The sequence below is a fragment of the Pristis pectinata genome, chromosome 4 (genome assembly GCF_009764475.1).
Source record: "Pristis pectinata isolate sPriPec2 chromosome 4, sPriPec2.1.pri, whole genome shotgun sequence".
Classification (NCBI taxonomy): Eukaryota; Metazoa; Chordata; class Chondrichthyes; order Rhinopristiformes; family Pristidae; genus Pristis; species Pristis pectinata.
Genome location: NC_067408.1, coordinates 49,970,916 through 49,993,810, shown reverse-complemented (window position 1 = coordinate 49,993,810; position 22,895 = coordinate 49,970,916). Strand labels below are relative to the sequence as shown.

The 22,895-nt window shown below is 40.8% G+C and overlaps 1 protein-coding gene across 1 annotated transcript in view; it reads right to left on the bottom strand.

Annotated features, from left to right (window-relative positions):
- LOC127569354 (slit homolog 3 protein-like) overlaps positions 1–22,895 on the bottom strand; it is a 529,163-nt gene that overhangs the window by 119,798 nt on the left and 386,470 nt on the right. The window contains exon 14 of the mRNA XM_052013912.1: positions 19,268–19,431. Coding sequence (XP_051869872.1) covers positions 19,268–19,431 — 164 coding nt within the window. The remainder of the gene's footprint in view (positions 1–19,267; positions 19,432–22,895) is intronic.

The window sequence follows — 22,895 nt, the reverse complement described above, 5'->3', positions numbered from 1 at the left end:
TCTTTGAGAGAGCTATCCAATTCGTCCCACTCTTCTGGTCCATTTTTTTAATCCTACAAATTTATTCAATTCCCTTTCAAAGTGTACCGCCAGATTTGCTTCTACTACCACCTGAAGTAGTGCATCCCAGTCCATTAAAAACACACGGGGCAAAAATAAAATCTCACCCTCTGATTTATTTTGCCAATTACTTTAAATTTGTGACCTCTGGATGTTTGTTCTTTGGCTAGTTAAAACAGTTTTTCTCCATCCACTCTATCAAAATCCTTCATCATTTTAAACACCTCCAATAAATTTTCCCTTAACCTTCTAGCCTCTGAGGACATCTACCCCAACATCTTCAGTCCTCTCACGTAACTCTCAAGGAAAGACTGGCAATTATGTGGAGTCTTTCATAATCTTAGGATGTCCCAAAGCGCTTTAGAAACAATAAAGTACTTTTTGACATGTAGTCACTGGTTTTAATACAGCAAAAATAGCCAGACAAGTTTTACACACCAAGCTGCTACAAAACAATAAAATAATGATAAGAAAGTCCATTTTTATGAAGTTGATTGATGGATACGTTTTGGCCAAGACACCAGGGACAACCTCACTGCTCTCCTTTGAAATAATTGAAAGTGATTTCTTTTACATCTATCAGTGGCTGGAATCTCTTTTTAATCTCTTATCCAAAATTCAGCACCACTGATGGTGCAGCATTTTCTAAGCACCACGTTAGAATGTCAGCCTACACTTCTGTACTCAGCTAACCAGAGAGAGGTCTTCTGACTGAAGAGGTGAAAGAATCGCATTTGACCTCAAGGTCTCCCTGTTTGATTGCCTTTATTACATGATAAGGAATTTCCTTTCTAACTTGGCCAGAGGTGCTTTCAGGTGACTGCATGATTAGGAGCTGGCTGTAAAAGAGTGGACAGCCTAATGATGCATCAGGCTCTATCACAGGATTGGTAGACTACCAAGTCTTCTGTTATTTTTTTCTTACATATATTCATTTGTTTGCATAAATGCCAACATCTCCTTACCAGTTGATCCCAAATTCTGCTTCTTTCAGTTCAATCTTGAATGGTTATACTGGCCATCATAAAAATGTCCCCTGCCCTAGGCTTTGTCATGTGACTGCATCAACGTTGATAGACACAGTTAGCTTGTAAGGGGAACATAAGAACATAAGAAAGAGAAACAAGTGTAGGCCATTCAGCCTTTTAAGCCTGCTCTACCATTTGACAATATCATGGCTAATCTTCTACTTTAAACACTGTGTCCCTACCCTATTCCCACATCCCTTGATTCCTTCACTATCCAGAAATCTATTGATCTCTGCTTTGGATGTAATCATTGACTGAGCCCTGCATCCATCCAGGGTAGCGGATTCCAATGATTCACTATCCTCTGAGTGAAGTCTTAAATGGCTCAGCCTTTATTTTGAGTTCTGGAGCCCTCAGCCAGGGGAAATAAACATTCCCCATGCCTCTACCCAGACAAGCCCTCTAAGAGTCCTATATGCTTTAATGAGGTCACCTGTCATCCTTGTAAGCTCTGGAGAATAAAGGCCTAACCTACGCAACCTTTCCTCGTGTTACACACCCGCCATCTCAGGAACCATTCTGGTGCACTCCTTCCACAGCAATTATATTCTTTATGAGGAGACCAAACTTCACACGAGGTCTCACTGAGGTCTTATATAATTGAAGTAAAACATTGTTACTCTTGCATTAAATACTCTAGCAAAGGCCGTCATACCCTTTGTATGCCTAATTGCTTGCAACAATAAAAATGAAGATAAAATTTGACTTTAAAATGTTCAATTACTCATCTTCATATAAATGAATTTTACATCGTATCCAGCATTGTTTTGACTCTGAAGTCCTTGACTTCCCCCCACCCCCATCTCTATTTGTTGTGCCTGCAATAAAACTATGGTAACTGTCGCTATGGTTTGGAGGAGTTAGAGAAAAGACAAGCTTTGAACAATCTTTGATCTACCTGCACGATGCCAGTGCAAATAGCTGGATTCAAGATTTAGATCTTTGAATTTTTGTCTTTCCCTCTGTCAGCACTATTAACATCCCCAGCTTGTTGGAGTAAATTAGGAGAGGCTTGTCATGCTGCAGAAAGACACGAGGCGTGCCATGGTGCTTGACGAAACCATGTTTTACTCATAGCTTGGAACCACATGGTTAGATCAAGCACAACAGAACACCACGCTTAGAATCAGAGCCAGGGTTAGACAATGCCAAGGAGAGCAGAAAGGCAAGAGAGGACGAAGAAGACTGGGTGAGAGCAATCTGGCAGCTCAACTGGCAGTCAATGATTTATCCATGCATGAAGAAACACTGTGGTGTCAAATCATCCAATTAGAACAAGCTGTTATCTAGCAATACCAGGCAGGAAGACTCTGATACCGATACATAACCCAGGTAGAGATTACCTGACTCAGCGATGAAACTCATAACCAGTTAATAGATAGAAAAAGCTGGGAAAACCATCAATAAACTTTAGCCTTAAAGCACAGAGGAGCCTGGGGGTAAACAAATTTCCATATAGTTTAAGTAAGCAGATCGATATTGCTCTGTTGAATTGCAAAATTCAATAAAAACATATGCCATAGGAGATTCTTGTTTCATATGCAACTGTTACAAATACAAGGTTCAGGCAAAGTAATTAGTCAACAGCCTTTGACATCCGAGTACTGTGAAGCACCCCTGCCCAGCAACATTACCTCACCCAGCTATGGTGGTGAAAAAGATTATTTTATGGGTTGCCACAAGTTTATAATTGCAACAAACAGAGATTTTAAAGAAAGCTGCTTTCAGAAATCTGGTGCACATAATAACAGCAACATGGGATTATGTACTGTCTTTTATGTAGTAAGATATTCCAAGGCATTTTACTTGGGTAGGCATGGTAGTTTAGTGGTTAGTGCCAGCGACCTGGGTTCAATTTCCGCTGCTGTCTATAAGGAGTTTGTATGTTCTCCCCGTGTCTGCGTGGGTTTCCTCCGGGTGCTCTGGTTTCCTTCCACATTCCAAAGACATATGGGTTAGGAAGTTGTGGGCATGCTATGTTGGCGCCGGAAGCGTGGCAACACTTGCAGGCTGCCCCCAGAACACTCTATGCAAAAGGTGCATTTCACTGTGTGTTTCAATGTACATGTGACTAATAAAGATATCTTCTCTTAGCTTAAGAATGATCACACAAAATACAATTGACCGAAAGCTGGGCAGTATTAGCTCAGCCATCAACTTCAGTTCTGACTAGCCTGTCCATTCACTTTCTCAGCCTCTTCATTGCCTAGCATCTCACAATCCCAAATCTGGACCATCAAGGTTGTCAAGATCCCATTGTGCAAGCTAACTACCCACAGGAAGGATGTTTTGTGGTGCAATTAAAGCAAGTGACACTGTACCTTTCATCATTCCCCTTGACTCAGATTCCCCAGTCCCCAGCCCCACCTTGCCAGTAGCAGCTGCTGATCACCTGCTGAGTGCTTCTACTGCCTGTTATATTGTGTTAGCTCACAGAGAGGCAACACCTGCCCTGCACAGGAGATTGACATTCCCAACAAACTGTAGCGTCTGGATGCCTCACTAACCATGGTACATGACTTGCTTTTTATATAGTACCTTTAGCATAACATCAATGTCCCAAAGCACATCATGCAAGTGTTTAATAACAAAGATCAATAATGAGCCCCACAAGAAGACACTGGGGGAGATGAATGAAAGCTTGGTCTTTTCCTGGTTGACAAGACATAACATGTGGTGTACCAATCATTGCTGGGGCCTCAACTCTTTATAATCCATATATATGACTCAGATGAAGGCAGGAACGAAATGGTCACTAAATACATTGATGAAACAAAGGTAAGTAGAAAAGTAAGTTGTGGAGAGGACATAAAGGAGCCTACAAAGTTTATAGGTTGAGTGGGCAAAGGTATGGCAATCAGAATACAATCTGGGTAAAAGTGAAAATGTATGCATTTTGGCATGAAAAGTGAAAATGAAGCATACTATCTAAATGGTGAGAGATTGTAGCACTCTGATCTGCAGAGGAATCTGTGTGCCCTGGTGCATGATTCACAAAATGTCAGTACAAGGGGTTAGCAAGCAACAAAATGTTATCATTTACTGCAAGGAGTAGTGATTACAAAGATGAGCTTAGGTTTCTGTTCTATAGGACGCTGGTGAAACCTCAATTGGATACTGTGTGGTATCGGCTCCTTTTTTTAATAAGGATGTTAATGCATTGAAAACTGTTCAGAGAAGGCTCACTAGATTGATACCAGGAATGGGTGGTTTATCTTATAAGGAAAGTTGAAAAGGATATGTGTAGTGGTTCCTACCGCAATGTGAAAGCAAGACACTAGTCGGTGGGCTGCAGAACAAAAACTGATTTATTTTCCCGCCTTGTGCGGGCCTTTTAAGAGGAACGGTTCCCGCCCACCAAAAACGGAAATGACGTATGCGTTTCGTCATCAAACTTTTCCCGTGCACAGTTTCTCCCCGTCGCTCGGGGAAGACGAAGGCCCAACACCATCTTGGGCCTCGCCGCTCCGACAAGGCGCGACCCGACCGCCGAGCCGGTTCACTTGCTCGGACAGTGAGTCGCTACATATGCTTTTATCTGCTGCAGTTGATTTGACTGAAACACAAAAGATCCTGAGGGGTTTTCACAGGGTGGAAATGGAGACGATGTTTCCCCTTGTGGGAGAATCCAGGACTAGGTATCACCATTTGCAAATAAGAGACTACCCGTTTAAAATGTAGGTGAGGCAGAACTTTTTCTCCCAGAGGGTCACGATTCTTTGGAACTCTGTTCCCCAAAGGGCAGTGAAAGCTGAGCCTTTGAAGAGATTCAAGGCAGAGATAGATACACACAGAGGTAAAACATTACTGGGAGTAGATTGGAATACAGCCACAATCAGATGAGCTATGATCTCCTTAAATGGCAGCTTTAAGGGGCCGCATGGCCTACTCTGGTCCTAATTAATATCTTTGCATGTTTAAGGGGGCGAGTAATAAGTAATGTCCTCAAGATGGAAGTAGAGGCAGAGAAGGTTTGGGAGGGAAATACAGATCTTATATGCTGGGGCAGCTGAAGGCATGGTTGCCAAGTGGCCAGAGTTAGAAGAGCAGATATCTCAGAGGCTCATAGTGCTGGAGCAAGTTACTCAGTGCATTAAACATTAAAGATGTATCATAACAATACAGGCAGTTACTATTTGTACTCTAATTGATACTTGTCGAAATACTGTTGATCTATTTTGCTGTCTTGTCTCTGTTATTACCAACAATGTAGATCTTGATATTGAGCTCATTGGTGGAAGTGGCAAAGCAGACAGTAAATATTTGAAGGCAGAAGCTGAAACAGTAACAGTCTGTCAACTAAAGTAAAAATTCAAATTTACAAGTTTTGTTTTATCCATTTTCCATGTGGTTCTGAAACGTGGACAGCAATAGGTTCAAAAGGCTAATCAGATTTTAGATCAGATCTCTGCATACAATTCTTGGATGGCAAGACAGGGTGACAAATGTGGAATTCTTACATTGCAGTGGTTTATCATTGCTGGGAATGCTGACTTTTGGTCCCTTACTGAAGGGCAGATGTACTTGCATCAGAGGTTGTTACAAAAAGGTTGACATTTGTATGAAATGGTAGTTCCATGAGAAGAGATTGAGTAGATGCAACAGAGATGAAAATAAGTTATTTTTATCCCTGAAAATGAGGCTAAATTTACATTTAGAAAAATATGATGTGATCTCTATTCGAGAGAAGAGAGCCATAGTGAGAGGGTATTTTTATAGGCAATGATTGATTCCTCAACATGTCCAGGTATATATGATATAGTTGTTCAGTATTTGGACAGAACAAATGTGACATGACCCTAAAGCATTCTGGGATGATTGGTCAAATATGCAGGGAACATAATAGGCCACATGGAGACAATGAGACAAAGGTCAGTGTTAGGTGAATTCCAATCAATTCCTTGAAAGACACATCAAAACTCCAAGCCACAATACACTGATAAAGGAGAACAATGGAGCAAAGTGCAATAGAGAGATGTGAAATGTAGCAGGTGGCTGAGAACCATTGATAGGGGGAAACAATGGATGAATGGGCCAGGCATTAGAACCACTGGAAATTTTGGAGTTGATTTTTTTTGCCACACTATTGAAACACAAGGTCCTAAATGGCTCATTGGCTACTAGCCTCACCAAAAATGGTCATGGGCATATTTGATGGGCTGCTAATCAATTATCTCGTAGCAGAGTCATAGAGTTCTACAGCATAGAAACAGCCCCTCTGGCTCACCACATCCATGCCAATCTTTTTGCCTATCTATACTAATGACATTTTTCCGCTTTAGATCCGTATCCTTCTATGCCTTGCCTATTTAAATGCCTGTCTAAATGTCATTTAAACATAGTAATTGTATCTGATTCCAACACAGTGAGTTCCAGTTATCAACCACTCTATGTAAAAAAACATTTTCCTTCAAATCCCCTTTAAAAATCCTTTCTCTCATCTTATACTTGTTTTTGATACCCCTGCTATGGGAAAAAATATTCTGACTACCTGTCTTATCTATGTCTCTTATAATCTTATATACCTCTATCAGGTCACCCCTTGCCCTCCTTAGCTCCATGGAAAACCATCCTAGCTGATCCAATCTCTCCCATCCAATGGAGACAACACCTTGTTGAATCTCCTCTGTAGTCTCTCAAGCACAACCACATCCTTCCTTTATCATGGTGACCAGAACTGCACACAATACTCCAAGTGTGGTCTAACCAGTGTTTTGAAAAGTTGCAACATAACATCTCGACTTTTATATCCTATGCCCTGACATGAAGGCAAGCATGCCATGTGCCTTCTTCACCACCTCATCAACCTGTGTTGTCACTTTTGGGGAACTGTGGACTTGGATTCCTACATCTCTCTGTTCATCGACATTCCTTAGCACCCTATCATTTGCTGTGAATGTCCATCTTCTATGTGACTTCCCAAAATGCATCACCTTGCACTTGTCAGGATTAAGTTTCATCTTTATTGCTCAGTCCAACTTTCCATCTGATCTATGTCCTGCTGCAACCTGAGAATCTTTCCTCACAATCCACAACACCACCAATTATGATTAGTTAGCTTGCAGCCATCTGCAAACAAACTAATCATACCTCCTTCATTCACATCCAAATCCTTAATATATATAACAAACAACAAGGGTCCCAGCACTGATCCCTGTGATATATCACTGGTCACAAACTTCCAGTCAGAAAAACATTACCACCACTACTGTCCTATTACCAAGTCCATTTTGGATCCAATTAGCCAGCTCACCTGACATCACCTGGCTTATCCTCGCTGCCCTTCCTAAATAAAGGAACAACATTAGCTGCCGTACAGTCTCTGGCACCTCACATGTGGCTATCGAAGATGCAACTATCTCTGTCAGGGCTCCAGCCATCTTCTCCCTTGCTTCCCATAGCAACCTGGGATAGATCTCATCTGGCCCTGGTGATTAATAAACCCCCATGTATCACATAACATCCAACACCTCCTCTCTCTTAATACTGACCTGCTCCAGATTATCCACAAAACCCTTCCCAAAGTCACTATCTTCCATGAAATTCTCCTTGGTGAATACAGATGAGAGTATTCATTTAGGATTTCACCCACGTCACCTGGCTCCAGGCATAAATTCCCTCCTGTTACGGAACGTGCTGACACTGATGAATTCCCTTATGTGAATTCACTTCACCATTAGTCCAGTAAAGTAGGGCACTAGTAACTAATTTTACCTTCTCTTGTCATCAAACTGATCTTCTTTGTAAAATAAATGATGCTTTCAACTCTTAAATATATGGAAAAATGAAAGTAGTCGAAATATCCATGGCAAATTCACACATGGCAGAGGGGTACATTGATGACTGTGTACATCTCAGTTACACCAATCTCAGAAGAACAATTTGCACAATATACTCCTACTTTATCATTCCCTGAAAGATCAGACTTTTATTCCAATAATCTTGAATATTACAACCTTCCTATCACAGTACCTGATAGTACTTGTCCATCACTGTGGTAATCCAACATAACACATCTTCACTCAAACATGTGGAGCAAAAAATTGCAGGTGCTGGAATTCCAAAATAAAATTAGAAAGCTTGAAGCACTCAGCAGATCAAGAACCAGCTTATGCTTTTCTTTTGTTTTATTCTAACATTCCTTGATATATCAGACCTCACTGTAACAATCTGGCACAATACAACCTTGCTGTAGGTGGTATTACATATCCATTAATGAAGCATTTTAGTAAAACGCATGTTTATTATAACATCCCATGATATTTCCTGTAGTAGGGATATCTAAAACTAGACGGTATAGGTTTAAGGTGAGGAGGTTTAAAGGAGATCTGTGGAGCAAATGTTTCACACAAAGAGTAATTGGTATCTGGTATGAGCTGTTAGAAGAGGTAATGGTGGCAGGAACAGTAGCAACATTTAAGGGGTTTGGCAGTTACTTGAATGAGCAAGGCATAGAGAGATATGGGGCTAATGCAGGCAAGTGGGATTAGGATAGATTGGCAGGATGGTAGCCATAGATTTGGTGGCCTGAAGGGCCTGTTTCTATGCTAAACAACTCTATGACTATGACTTTGATACATCCATCTCACTAACAACCTGTTATAATATAACCTTACTATAACACTCCCACTACAAAACATCTCTCACTGTGATGATCAAATGCATGCCTCACTGTAACAATCTAGTATAATACATGTTTACAATAACATTTCCTGATATAAGACATCCCTCACTGTAACAGCCTGGTTTTATTCATCCTTGCTACAGCATCCTCGGATACAAAACATCTTTTACTGCAGTGAAATGGTCTAATGCACTCCTGGTAACACTGATTGTTATGTATTGAAGAGTGTCAGAGTGTCAAGTACATTAATTATTTATGATTACCTCAATACAAAAATAAAGTAAACATAAAATGCAGCCTTTTTCTAACAGTTTTTGGATAAAGAAAGCAGTGGCTCAATGTGCAATCTACACAAATCCAAATTCAGATAGACATGAACTATTCAATGCCTCTTAAAGATTATAGTTCCTTTGTTGTAGGTAATATTTTCCTTGAAACAACTCAATATTATGGAAAGAGGAACTTCAATGCAATTGGGTTTTGCAAAGACACCCTTGGTGTTTATAAATGGATTGTTTTTAAGGACAGAACACGACAGTACAATCTGTTCAGGAGAAACGTTCGGATTTCAGGAGTGATGTCAGGAGCAGGTTGTTTAAGCAAATGTTGAAAATTAATGCTATGAAACAGCTGGGATAATCATGTGACCAGTCACCATTGGAATAAATTTTAAAATAAATCACTGCATCCTGTCCATCTGTTTGTATTTGTGTCAATGACTGTATTTAAGACAAGTGGCTGCAGGATCTCACTTATACAGAAGGCATTGGTTAAATTAAGTTCAACAAGTTATAAAGTGAGCTAGTTTTTCAGAAAAATTTAGATTCAGATACAGTTAACATTTTATTCCACATTTAAGGTGGCATTGTAATGTGCAATAAATAGTTTTCCTGGGAGGGTTTTAAATAACTTCCAACTCTTGTGCCTGAGTACCATTGGAGCCTCAATCAAATGGCCCCTGGTTTAGAGTTTTGGGAGCTTCAATTGCAGAGAGCTAAAACCTTCATCCAAAAGAGCAGAGTTCTAATTCCAACTTTAACATTATGGACTGTGGAGTGCTGAATCCCCTGCAAAGAGGCCCACTTGAATTCCAATTATTCTGGGCTTCTCAACGGGTGGCTCTGAATTCAAATTTCATCCTTGACTTGCATTTCAATTCAACTGCTCTCAGTGGGCGAGTTGCAACCAAAACAACTTGTACGAATGGAAATACCAGAAATCTCTTGCCATGATCCACCAAGTATCAGTTATTCACTATGCTTCCAGGGTGTGACAGGGAGAATGGCACCTGACTGAAAACACATTATCCTGAGTGTGCGTTTTTTTAATAAAAGGGACAGCTGTGGAGTACCCAAAGAGATTTGAATTGGGCCAAAGTTGAGTATTTGAAAATAAACACCACATGGCTCAGTTTCAATAAATTTGCAATTCATTTTGAAAAGAACAATCTAAACTTCTCCACATAACCGATATTCCATATCCCGTGCATTGTTCTGAGAAATTACCTCTGCACCTTCCCAAAGGTTCTGATGTCTTTCCTAAAGTGGGGTGTCCTAAATTTGACAGGCTAAAAATTTGACAGGCAAATTTGACAACTAACTGGTAATAAGTGATGTCAATCATAGCTTTTGTACCCTGTGCCTTATGGCATTGTTTAATGGTATGACATGTTAATCCATGTGTTATTTGTTAATATATTTCTGTTTTGTTTTAATAACCACCAGAACAACAAGGGATGGCACAGTGGTGCAGCTAGTAGAGCTGCTGCCTCACAGCTCCAGCGACCTGGGTTCAATCCTGACCTCGGCTGCTGTCTGAGTGGAGTTTACATGTTACCCTGTGATTGTGTCAGTTTCCTTTGGTTTCCTCCCACATCCCAAAGATGAATTGATAAAGTGACCACTGCAAATTATCCCTAATGTATAGGTGAATGGCAGAATTTGGGAGAAGATTTTTGAGAATGTAGGTTACATGGAAAAATAATGAGGAATGGGATTGTTTTCTGCACCAGCATGGTATCAATGGGTCAAAATAGCTCCTTCTATGTTGTTTGGAAATATGATAAACAAGGTAAACATTACGTCATTCACATTTTCCTTTAGTAGGTAAGAAGCTTCATAAATAGGTAATTGCTTTTCAACTATGAGTTTTATGGTAGTTGATTTTCCAGCTTTATGAACAATGTGCATTCATATACCATCAAAAATACATGTATATGTTTTCACTACACCATCAGTGGCACAGGAAAAATGGATGCTACAAAAAGGAAGCGATCAATCTGGATGACTGCAAGTCTCCAATCGTAAACATGACTTAGGAGGAGGAGGAGGAGGAGCAGGAGAAGCAAGGAAATGTAAAAATAAAGTGGTACCTAGTTGGCTGAAGGTGGAGTAAATACTTGGAATTTAGGAATCAGAAGCAATGGATGCTCAGTTATAAAATGTGAAGCTATTCCAGAGATGGGAGGATGGATCTGTGGATTGACTTAAAGACAATGGAAAGCAGACAAGCCTCAGCAGTGTTCATTCTATGATAGCTCAGTAAGTAAATTCACCAGTCATGTGCTACTGAATGCTGAAGATCAGAGGGCTCCCTAATCTTCATTCATTGTCTTTTGAAAGTGCTCAGTGTGTCAGAGACAAGGAATGTAAAATACTCTCCCTGATACCTGCTCTCAATTAAACTTCAGTGAGCCTTGACAGATTGGCACATGCGTAAGTGCAAAGGAAGGACAGGCAAGAAATCAGCTGAACAATCTGCAAATCCTAACCATCTAGGCTCACACATGAAGAATTGTCCCATGCCAGGAGTTGAAGGGTTGTTAGGAGCAGTTAAATAATGTTCATGATTTTAGGGGCGGGAGGGGATTGTTATAAAGAACAAAATCACTGAATGGTGATACGAGAGACTACAGATGCTGGAATCTGGAGCATCAAACAAAATGCTAGAGGAACTCAGCGGGGTTAGGCAGCATCCATGGAGGAAAATGGACAACAGACATTTTGGGTTGAAACCCTTCAGCTGGACTCACTGAGTGATGTGTCTGCAACTAATGTCAATTCAACTCTAAAACAGCACTCAATGGAATGGGCAAACTTCCATTTGACACCAAGACCAGTATTTGGCTGCATATCCGCATGCTCTCTCTTTCACCTTGGTCTTATTAGTGTGAGACAATCCTGTTTTATCTTCTCTCAAAATATTTCAAATAATTATTTCTTTCTTTGAGTCATTTTTCTCTTCTCTAGGCTAAATTGTAAAATCATAATTTAATACAAGCAACCAATCAACCTTTCAAGCCAAGCTTGACATCTGGAGCCTTCTGATTATATCCACAATGACAAGCTTTGCAATTTCATGTCAAAATGAGCCTGTGGTTTCTAAGCCCAGGTGATTTGAAGGGTTTGTCTGAAACTCTACCATGTCTTGCCCCAGTCCCTAGAGTACGGTATGCTACTCAGGCTGGAGAGTATAACGCAGGACAACAGAGGAACAGTCAGTTTTCATTTGCCTTCTGTACGTGGTCACACTATTTGGGAGTCAGGATGCTTAATCTGGGAAAAGAAAATTTAACTACATCCGCATTGCAACAGTTTACCAAGAGGAGCTTCAATCTGTCTACCAAAGGAGTAAATTTTCCATATATCCACTGACACAAGTCCTCAAAACACAGGGTAAACTGGAGAATACGCAAAGTGAACAACACATCTTCTATATCCTCCTCAACTTCTCCTCTTCTCCACTCTCAAGTCACAACCTACACTGGGTACAGTTCCAATATATCTTGCTACTTTACCCAATGACTGCAGCCAGGACCCCAACACTTGGTCATTATCCAGAAATGAAAACTAAATGTGAATGATGTGGATGTACTGTGATAAAGAGGCTGACTAGGAGCAGTGTAAAATGCATTGGCAGAGAAAAATATCTGTATCAAACAAGTGCAAGGTTGGATATAAACCTCTGGTAAGTAAAAACAATATTATACTGACTGTAGAGTGGTGCACATTCTTATGCTTTATAGTGGATGATACTTTTCATGATTACATTTATTACAATTCAAATTAGATCCCAGTAGTCTTGCTCACTCAAAGAAAGAGCTTCCATCACTACATCTGCACTTCCTCTGCAGTGAAACCCAATCTTACATACAAAATATCTGGGATAGTAATGTGAAAGCATAAAAATTTAATGCTTTTGCTCTTAAGGGGATGTTTTGGAAGTAATATTAATCTATCCATTCAATCTGTGCTTTGGAAATTTGAATGCACAGAAGCCAGTGTGCAGTCCGACCACAGGATTCAGGCTAAAATCCAATTGTCCTTTATCAAGAAGTAAAATTACACAGAAGCAAAAGTAAATTGCCTGATTACATAATGCATTCCTTAACTCTCCCCATAAAATCTGTTTCATTCAAACCAAAGTAATAAAGTTATTTTGGGCCACATTTTAAAATATGTACTCTGTCCTGTGATGAAAATATACAACTAAAATAAAGGAAGAAAATGTTGCTCTCTTTGTCCCCAGAATCTAATAAACTCTAACTGTACAGATGGGAAATGTGCTAGAGTTGAAAGATGACTTCTAGCCAGGATACCAGCCTTGAACAATTCCTGCAGTTCCACACCTGGCAGAATTTCATTATAGATAATGGCAAGCATGCAGTAGGTATTAGCAAAGGCTCGATGCCTATCTGTAGTCAATCATTTGAGGCATGGAATAATTGCAAGTGCAGTGGGCATGAAATATGGGAATTGACCAATCAATGCTACATCCTATCAAGAGCTGTGATCAGGCTTGTCATCTCTTTGCACTGTCTGGCACAACAAATGGTTCAGTCCTAAGTGAGCATATACTGTTGAGAGGAAACTATTAAAACAACTCATCAATCAATTCACTCATTTTTATCAATGATCTATATTTTGAGGAAGTATAGACTAAAAAATAATCACAGGAATATTTCAAAAAAATTACAGCCAAGATGGAATTCTGTCTGAAATTCAATGCCATTGTGGCTGTAGACAAAGGCATTTGACAGCAAAACCACTGTCCGAGCCAAAATATATCTGACTGGGTAATTTAACTTCCCCTGCACTAATATAAATCATTGGGACTGATTTTACATACATAAACTGTTACTATCCTGGACTCATTGCATTTTGCTGGAGAAATCCATACCATTTTTATCAAACAAAGTTCTGCCATGTCTGAGTTCAGTTTGCTGCAGTTTGTTAGAGACTCATTTTACAATTTTTCTGTGAATAAACTGCTTGCTTTGATGTTGCTTCCTTAGATCAAAGTTTGTGATAAATGGGGTAGCAAGGATAGTCCACAAATTGTGATTTCTAAACCTATCCATATTTCAGACCTGAAAATTTGATTATATCTGAGTGGTAAAGTTTACTGCACTGAGCAGTCTGTATTATTTGCAAAGAACTTTGCAGATCATTTATCTGTCTGTTCTGAAATTAATCACTGTTGCAAGCAGAGTGATGCAAAAAACAGCTGTCCGACAGCACACTTGATATACAAACTCACCTGGCCTTCAGTGATTCACCATGTTAAGTTGAAACTTTTTAAAAAGCTTTTATTGAACTCATAAATATTCCATCTTTTCTATGGAAATCCACCCCAGGCTTTTACCAAACTAAAGTTTTATGAATGAATGATCTTATAAAATCATTGACAGCTTAACGGAAATTGTGGAAAACAAAAAGATTATGGCATGACAGCCTTTTGCTTTATCATGAGATGATCACACTGATGGAAACAAAGCAAGTTTGCAATTAGCACTTTATATCATCATAGTAGATGTTATTCCCTTCACTTCATCAGAGGTACAGGTAAGCGAGGAGAGGGTGTTGCCTTTTCGATAAGGGAGGACGTGACAGCAGTACTTAGAGATGACATCCTTGGTGAATTGTCCAGTAAGGCCATTTGGGTAGAACTTAAAAACAAGGAGGAGAGGGTCATTCTAGTGGAGCTGTATTATAGACACCCCCCGCGCCCCCCCCCCCCCCGAATAGTCAGCAGGAACTTGAGGAGCAGGCATGTAGAGAAATTGTTGGTGAAGTTCCAGAAGACTGAAAGGTGGTTCTGTTATTTAAGAAGGGTAGCAAGGACAAGCCAGGGAACTACAGGCTACTCAGCCTGACATCACCAGTGGGGAAGTTACTGGAGGGAATTCCGAGGGACAGGATCTACCAGCATTTGGATAGACAGAGTCTGATTTGGAGGAATCAGCATGGTTTTGTGTGTAAAAAGTCATGCTTAATGAACCTTTTAGAGTTTTTTGAAGAGGTAATCAAAAAGATAGATGAGGATAGGGCAGTGGATGTTGTCTGTTTGGACTTTAGCAAGGCCTTTGACAAGGTCCTGCACGGTTGGCTGGTCTGGAACGTTAGGTCCCATGGAATTCAGGGAGAGCTAGTTAAGTGCACCAAAATTGGCTTGGAAGTAGGAAGCAGAGGGTAGTGGTTGAAGGTTATTTCTCAGAATGGAGGCCGGTGACCAGTGGTTTGCCGCAGGGGTCAGTGTTGGGACCCTTGCTATTTGTTATTTATATAAATGATTTGGATGCGAATGCAAAGGTTTGATCAGTAAGTATGCAGATAACACAAAATTAGAAGGTGTTGTTGATAGCGAAGAAGATTACAGGGATTACATAGATTACAGGGGGATCTTGATAAGTTAGGGAAATGGAGTGGCAAATGGATTTCAAACCGATAAGTGTGAGGTGATGCATTTTGGAAAGTCAAACCAGCATAGGACTTGTACTATGAATGGTATGGCACTAGGGAGTGTAATGGAACAGAGAGACCTGGGAGTACAAGCGCATAGTTCATTGAAAGCGGTGTCACAGATAGACAAGGTGGTGAATACGACGTTTAGCACACTGGCCTTCATCAGTCAGGGCACTGAGTATTGGAGCTGGGGCATTATGTTGCAGTTGTATAAGTGGTTGGTGAGGCTGCACTTGGAGTACTGTGTACATTTTTGGTCAGCCTGTTATAGGAAAGACGTGATTAAACTGGAAAGAGTACAGAAAAGATTTACAATGATGTTGCTGGGACTAGAGGGCCTGAGTTATAAGGACAGGTTGGCCAGGCTAGGTCTTTATTTCTTGGAATGTAGAAGAATGAGGGGCAATCTTATAGAAATGTTTAAAATTATGAGAGGCATAGATAAGGTGGATGTTAACAGTCTTTTCTCCAGGGTGGGGGAGTTCAAAGCTAGGGGGCATAGATTTAGGGTGAGGGGGAAAAATTTAAAAGGGACCTGAGGGGCAATGTTTTCATGCAGAGGGTGGTGAGTATATGGAATGAGCTGCCAGAGGAAGTTGTTGAGGCAGGTACTATAGTACCATTTAAGAAGCACTTGGATAGGTATTGGAATTGGAATTGGTTTATTATTGTCACTTGTACCAAGGTACAGTGAAAGGTACAAGGATCAATTCATTACACAGTGCACTGAGGTAGTATAAAGTAAAACAATACAGAATGTACAATAAAGTTTCACAGCTACTGAGAAAGCACAGATCAGGTAGACAATAAGGTGCAAGGTCATAATGAGATAGATTTTGAGGTCAAGAGTCCATCTTATTGTATTAGGGAACCATTCAATAGTCTTTTAACAGTGGGATAGAAGCTGTCCTTGAGTCTGACGGTACATGCTTTAAGGCTTTTGTATCTTCTGCCCAATGGGAGAGGGGAAAATAGAGAATGTCCAGGGTGGGTGGGGTCTTTGATTATGCTGGCTGCTTTACTGAGGCAGCGAGAAGTATAGACAGAGAATGGAGGGGAGACTGGTTTCCGTGATGTGCTGAGTGGTGTCCACAACTCTCTGCAGTTTCTTGTGGTCCCAGACAGAGCAGTTGCCATACCAAGCCGTGATGCATCCAGATAGAATGCTTTCTATGGTGCATCGATAAAAACTGGTGTCAAAAGGGAAATGCCAAATTTCTTTTGCTTCCTGAGGAAGTAGAGGCACTGGTGAGCTTTCTTGGCCGTGGCACCTACGTGGTTAGACGAGGACAGCTATTGGTGTTGTTCACTCCAAGGAACTTGAAGTTCTCAACCATCTCAACCTCAGCATTGTTGACGTAAACAGGAACATGTACACTGCCCCCCCCCTTCCTGAAGTCAATGACCAGCTCTTTTGTTGACATTGAGGGAAAAGTTGCTGTTATGACACCATGTTACTGAGCTCTCTATCTCCTTCCTGTATTCCAACTCATCGTTATTTGAGATACAACCCACTATGGTGGTATTATCTGCAAATTTGTAGATGGAGTTAGAGGTACATGCAGGGTTGGGGCTTAGAAGGATATAGGCCAAATGCAGGAAATTGGGACTAGCTGTGTGGGCACCATGGTAGGCATAGACACGTTGGGCCAAAGGGCCTGTATCTGTGCTATATTGCTCTACGACTCTATATAGATAGGAGTGTAAAATATATCTTTATTTTCCAGAATAACCCATTTCTCTATTTTGGAGGAAATATAAATCTATCCTGATTGGTGTATTAATGTTACTTGTTTACACTTAAAGAAATAGCTAGCTGAGCCTTAGTAGTGGCTTTTCCAGCAAGGGACCAGGCAATCATTCTATGCACATATATGCATCACACTGGGAAAATCTGTCAGACAGTTGCTGTGCAGTTGAACTTCTTAATTGTCAGTAGTGCATAACTGGGTAAACTCCTATTGTGCCAGCTACTGCCTTGATTCAGTTTGAACTTCAAAGGAAAACAAGTATAATTGGTACCCAATATTAAGATTTCCTCAGCTGCACATTGTCTACAATACAACAATAACTGCAATTCAAATCGGCTGCAAAGTGGTTTTCAATATTAAGATGTGGAAAGCTCTCTATAAAAGGCAGCTATTCATTTATTTGCCAGGCAGAGAACAAGATGGGTGTGGAGAACACACTAATGACATATTGCTTTATTGGTTGAACTCATAATGCAGATAGATCCTAACTATGGTGTTATTTTTGATCTAACAAAGCTTCAAAAACAGACATCGGCCAGAAACAATAATTCTGCTTCTCCCTCCAATGGCACTGCTTGAGGTGTTGAGTATGTCCAGAATTTCCTGCTGTAATTTAAAGCATTTCATTGTTTTGTAGAAGACTCTCATAAATTCAGGGACATTAGCTTAGTAATTCTTTTTTCAGGTGAAATGCTTATGTGTGTTACATGATATAGACTTTTATTGAAACATCCATCACTAAAAGCAATTAGGTTTTTATATTAATCTTTTGAAAAATTTGCCAGATTTTTCCTGGGTCCCCTGCATACCCGCACTTCAGTATCTGGGCAAGTTCAGTGGTATCTGATGGCACACAATACAAGTCACTTCCACAAAATTCATTTGTCCTTCTGTGGCCCATGCAGAAGTAAGCTTTCACATAAATGCAAGGCCTGCTTTCATGTGGATAAACGCTGGGACACCTGCCTGAACAGGCTTGTCAGTGCTAGGAACCAGGTATAGCTAAGTCTTCTTTAAGTTCTGCATTGATTTCTTGTGGCAGGACTCCTTCAGGATCCCTATCACCATTGTCTAAAACTAGGATTATCTCCCCACCCTACCACCTGACTGCAATCCCAAATGTGCCACCACTATCATCGTGTGGCCCCAATCCCCATCCTCCAGCAGTCCAATGTGATAGCCCCTCCCCCCCATCCACCACAACCTCACTTTACCCACACCCGACCCTTGAGATCTAAATTCCCCTGCTGATGTGGATCTGACACTGTCAGACATCTCTCCACCTCAGTCCCCTTTTCCATGACCTACATGAGCTCCTCCACTTACTCTATGCTCAACGTAATTGTGCAACAGGGAGCCAAGTGCAAAAATATGCATTGGCCCTCCGCATCGTTGATTTAGCATTCATTACCTAGCATAGAACAATTTCTTGGCCAATGTAACTTGTTTTTGTCTCACAGTATAACTTCAGCCATTTTCCCTCCCAATAAAACGAGTCAGCATAACGGTTAAAAGTAAGGAAAGAATAAATAAATATTTTACTTCTAGTATTGACCTTTGAAAGGTTTTGTGTTCCAAAAGGGTCTGATTGTAAAAGAGAAAGAAGAAATGCCACTTTAAATTCTATCTGTAGAATAAAGCCATTAACCTTGATTATTATCCGCTGTCCTTCCCGTCATTCTTCCTTTAACTTAATAATGTTTCCTGAATTTAATTTGTGAAGATGGTCCTGCTTCCTAATTACTCTTGTCCCAGACAAATTTAATTTGACAATCTCGGTAATTCTATTTTTTCTAATAAATATGTATTTCAACACACAATAACAACTCTCAGTGAAAGCAAAGCACACTCTGAGAAGATGAAGTTGCCAAAGATCATTGGAACTTACCTTTCTGTGACTTCCACTTGTCCCTGTTTCTGACTGTGGCAGGCTAGTGCGGCAGACACAGCTGCATTCTATGCTGACTTCCAACCCTTGGCGCCAATTTGAATTGTGAAGGATATGCCCCCATTTATGGATCTGATTTGGATGTGCAGTTAACTTCTTGAACTGGGGTTTACCTGAGCAGCGAAACTTCTTTGCCTTGATCTGGTTGATGCGTTTGTTGGCCAGGCGGCGTGGGTTGCTACAGCGGGCACCGCTGGTTTCAATCGGGTTGTTATGGAGATATTCACTCAACCACCTCAGATGGCAGTCACAGACAAATGGGTTCTGAGCCAAGTGGCTGCAATTGAATAGACCGAGGGAAAAATAATTTTAAAACCAAGGAAGTAAAATGGTTTATAGTTCTATGCATTTCTTTTCAGTCATTACTGGAGCATGAGCTGAGCCTACCATTTCACAGGAATCTTGCTTTTCCACATGAAAGCTATTTCCAAACGTTTGAGCTTATAGAGTTACTTGGGACAGAAACAAGTCTACGCCCACCATCAAGCATCCATTTACACTGATCCTTCTTTTATAAGTTCTCCCCACATTCCTATCAACTCCACAGTCGCATAGTGGGCAACGTGGTGTTATTACAGCGCCAGTGACCCGGGTTCAATTCTGGCGGCTGTCTGTAAGGAGTTTGCATGTTCTCCCTGTGACTGCGTGGGTTTCCCCTGGATGCTCCGGTTTCCTCCCACATTCCAAAGACGTACGGGTTAGGAGTTGTGGCCACGCCATGTTTGAACCAGAAACATGGTGACACTTGTGGGCTGGCCCCAGAGCATTCTGCGCAAAAGGTGTATTTCACTGTGTGTTTTGATGTACATGTGACTAATAAAGATATCTTATATCTTATTTTACCACTCACCTACACACTAGGGGCAATTTACAGTGGCTTGTTAACCAAATGACCCACATATCTTTGGGATGTGAGAGATAACGGGATCACCAAGAAGAAACCCCAGTGGTTACAGGGAGACTGTGCAAACTCCACACAGACAGCACCGAAGGTTAGGGTCTACTAGTTCTGCTGGCTGAAAATCCAAAAAAAAAAAGTGCAGGTGCTGGAAATCTGGGATAAGAACAGAAAATGCTCAAAACACTCAGCAGGTCAGACAGCATCTGTGAAAAGAGAAACAGCGTTAACCTTTCAGGTCCGTGATCCTTTGTCAACTCCACCAGCTGTGCCACTGCATCACCCTGTTCTTCCAACAATTTTTATTTCAAGTTCGAATAACATGAGGGAGATCAATTACAATCTGTGGAAATGCAATCAATAATATGGGGCACCATTTAGGTAGTCGCTAATTCTGAGAGAGGCAAATTAACAACAGTCAAGATGCAGCCAATGTTTAGCACAGCATGTTGGCTTGGAGGGGTTGTTGAACTTGACAGGGTGAAGCAGCTCGACCAGCATCAGTGGAATCAGAAAATGCTGAATTGGCAGGGGTTGTTAATGGTGATTTTAATTTGGTAAAAAGATCAATTTTGTGCTCATTTAAAGCCCTCAAATGCTATGTATGTAGGATCTGGCACAGATGATATTGAGATTGAAGGAGAATATAAAGATTATATATACGAAAATAAAACCCTAGAATGACAAGATGCATGGACTAAATTGAAAATTAAATGTAGTTATCTCAAGAAAGGTACATTGAAGACATTGGAGACTAGCTTGGATGGACCAGTTGGGCCAAAGGGCCTTTTTCTGTACTGTATGACTCTACTACTATGACTTTGACATGCTGATCCTTGAAGTAATAAGAGATGGTCCGATCTGTGATAGCAAAATAGGCTTGGATTTACAGTATATAACACTGTTCATGACCTCACAGTGTCTCAAAATGCCTTGTTGTCAATGAAATACTTTCCAAAGTGGCAAATGTAGGAATTACACCGTTCAGTCTGGGTTGAGTCATTGCTGGGTGAAGAAAGCAGATCAAGATTCTGAAGGATTGGCACTGGCCAGATGGAACATCGGAGTCTTCCGGTGGTAACTTGAGGAGAAAATGGCCTATGTTACAGTGACTCCATTGCGGAGCCAAATGAACTTGATACATAACCCAACAATCCACAGGTACATCAATGGCCAGAGGCAAAGGCAATGAATGATGAGACCGTGATCACTCCTCAGAAATGCTGCAGAGGTTTGTCCATGACTGAGATTGGTAAATTTTTGCTTGGCTTTTATTAAGCAAGGGTATGAATAGTCACAGAATCAAATTAAGTTACAAATGCTAACCAGCCATGGGATAACTAAATGGCAGTACAGGGCCAAGGGCTCAAATGTTTACTCTGGTCCCTATGTTCTATAACTTTGGGAGAAAGATAACACTGCGAACTGGGGAGACGTGTCATGGTAAAGGAAGCAGGAATGAAGATAGTGATGTGATTGGAGATAGTTACGAGGGACTAACTAAAAGTTGCAAGGCAAAATAACAAGTAAACTGAGAAAACAAAGTACTCTCTAATGTATAATGTACAGATTCATAATGGCTTTATCCAGTTTGACATTAACACTACATCTGCCCTGAGTCATATAAATTCATCATGCCTTAAAGACAACAGCATAACCATGACATTTTGTCAAAATTTTTAGATCTCTGCTTCCATACTTCACTTCAAGAGAAGTTCACAGCCTTTGGTGTTTCAACAACATCTGGTTTAGTACTATGCAGTAAATTTCAATGATCCATTCGCAGACATTAAACTAAGGCTAAAAAATGACTCTTGCCATTCTGTTTTAGTTTCCCTGACACCCTCAATTGTATTGCTGCCTGCTACCTTATCCAGAGGTGTGTACTGGTCCTCTGATTATTGGTTTGGTGATAAGAGGCAGAGGATGATGGTTATGGGTAGTTTTTACAGCTAAGAGATTATAAGCAGTGGTGTACCCCAGGGATGGATGCTGGTTCTATATGTCAATGATCTGAATGTAAATGTAAGAGATATGATTGGTAAGTTCACAGATGATGCAAAAATTGGTGGTGTTGATGGTGGGGAGGGTAGTCTTAGGCCTCAGGACAATACTGATGAATTGATAAGATGGGCAGAACAATGGTAGATGGAATTTAACCCTGAGAGTGGGGGAAGTCTGGAACACACTGCCTGGTGGGTGGGGGTGTGTGGAGGAAGATACTTTCATCACATTTCGCAGGCACGGTAGTGTAGCAGTTAGCATAACGCTTTACAGCGCCAGCTACCCGGGTCCAAATCCGGCCGCTGTCTGTAAGGAGTTTGTACGTTCTCCCCGTGTCTGCATGGGTTTCCTCCGGGTGCTCCGGTTTCCTCCCACATTCCAAACCCGTACGGGTTAGGAAGTTGTGGGCATACTATGTTGGCGCCGGAAGCGTGGCGACACTTGTGGGCTGCCCCCAGAACACTATGCAAAAAGATGTACTTCACTGTGTGTTTTGATGTACATGTGACTAATAAAGATATCTTATCTTATAAGGTGAATATACGAAAAGTTATGTCATAGAAGGCTAAGGACCAAGTGCTAGAAAGTAGGATTAGTAAAGGTAGATATTTGTTTGCAGGCACAGATGTAGTGGCCAAAGGGCCTGTTTCTATACTAAATACTCCATCGAATTGCTGCAATATTTTTAGGGGTAGGGGTGGGGAGGGGAGATGAATATTTTATTAGTGGCATCCACTGTTGGCTTGCCCGACTCCCTCAAATGTATCTTCTGTACCTGACCTTCTCTCTGGCATCACTGATATCCAACTCTACTAATAATGATAAACTTTTGTTTGGCT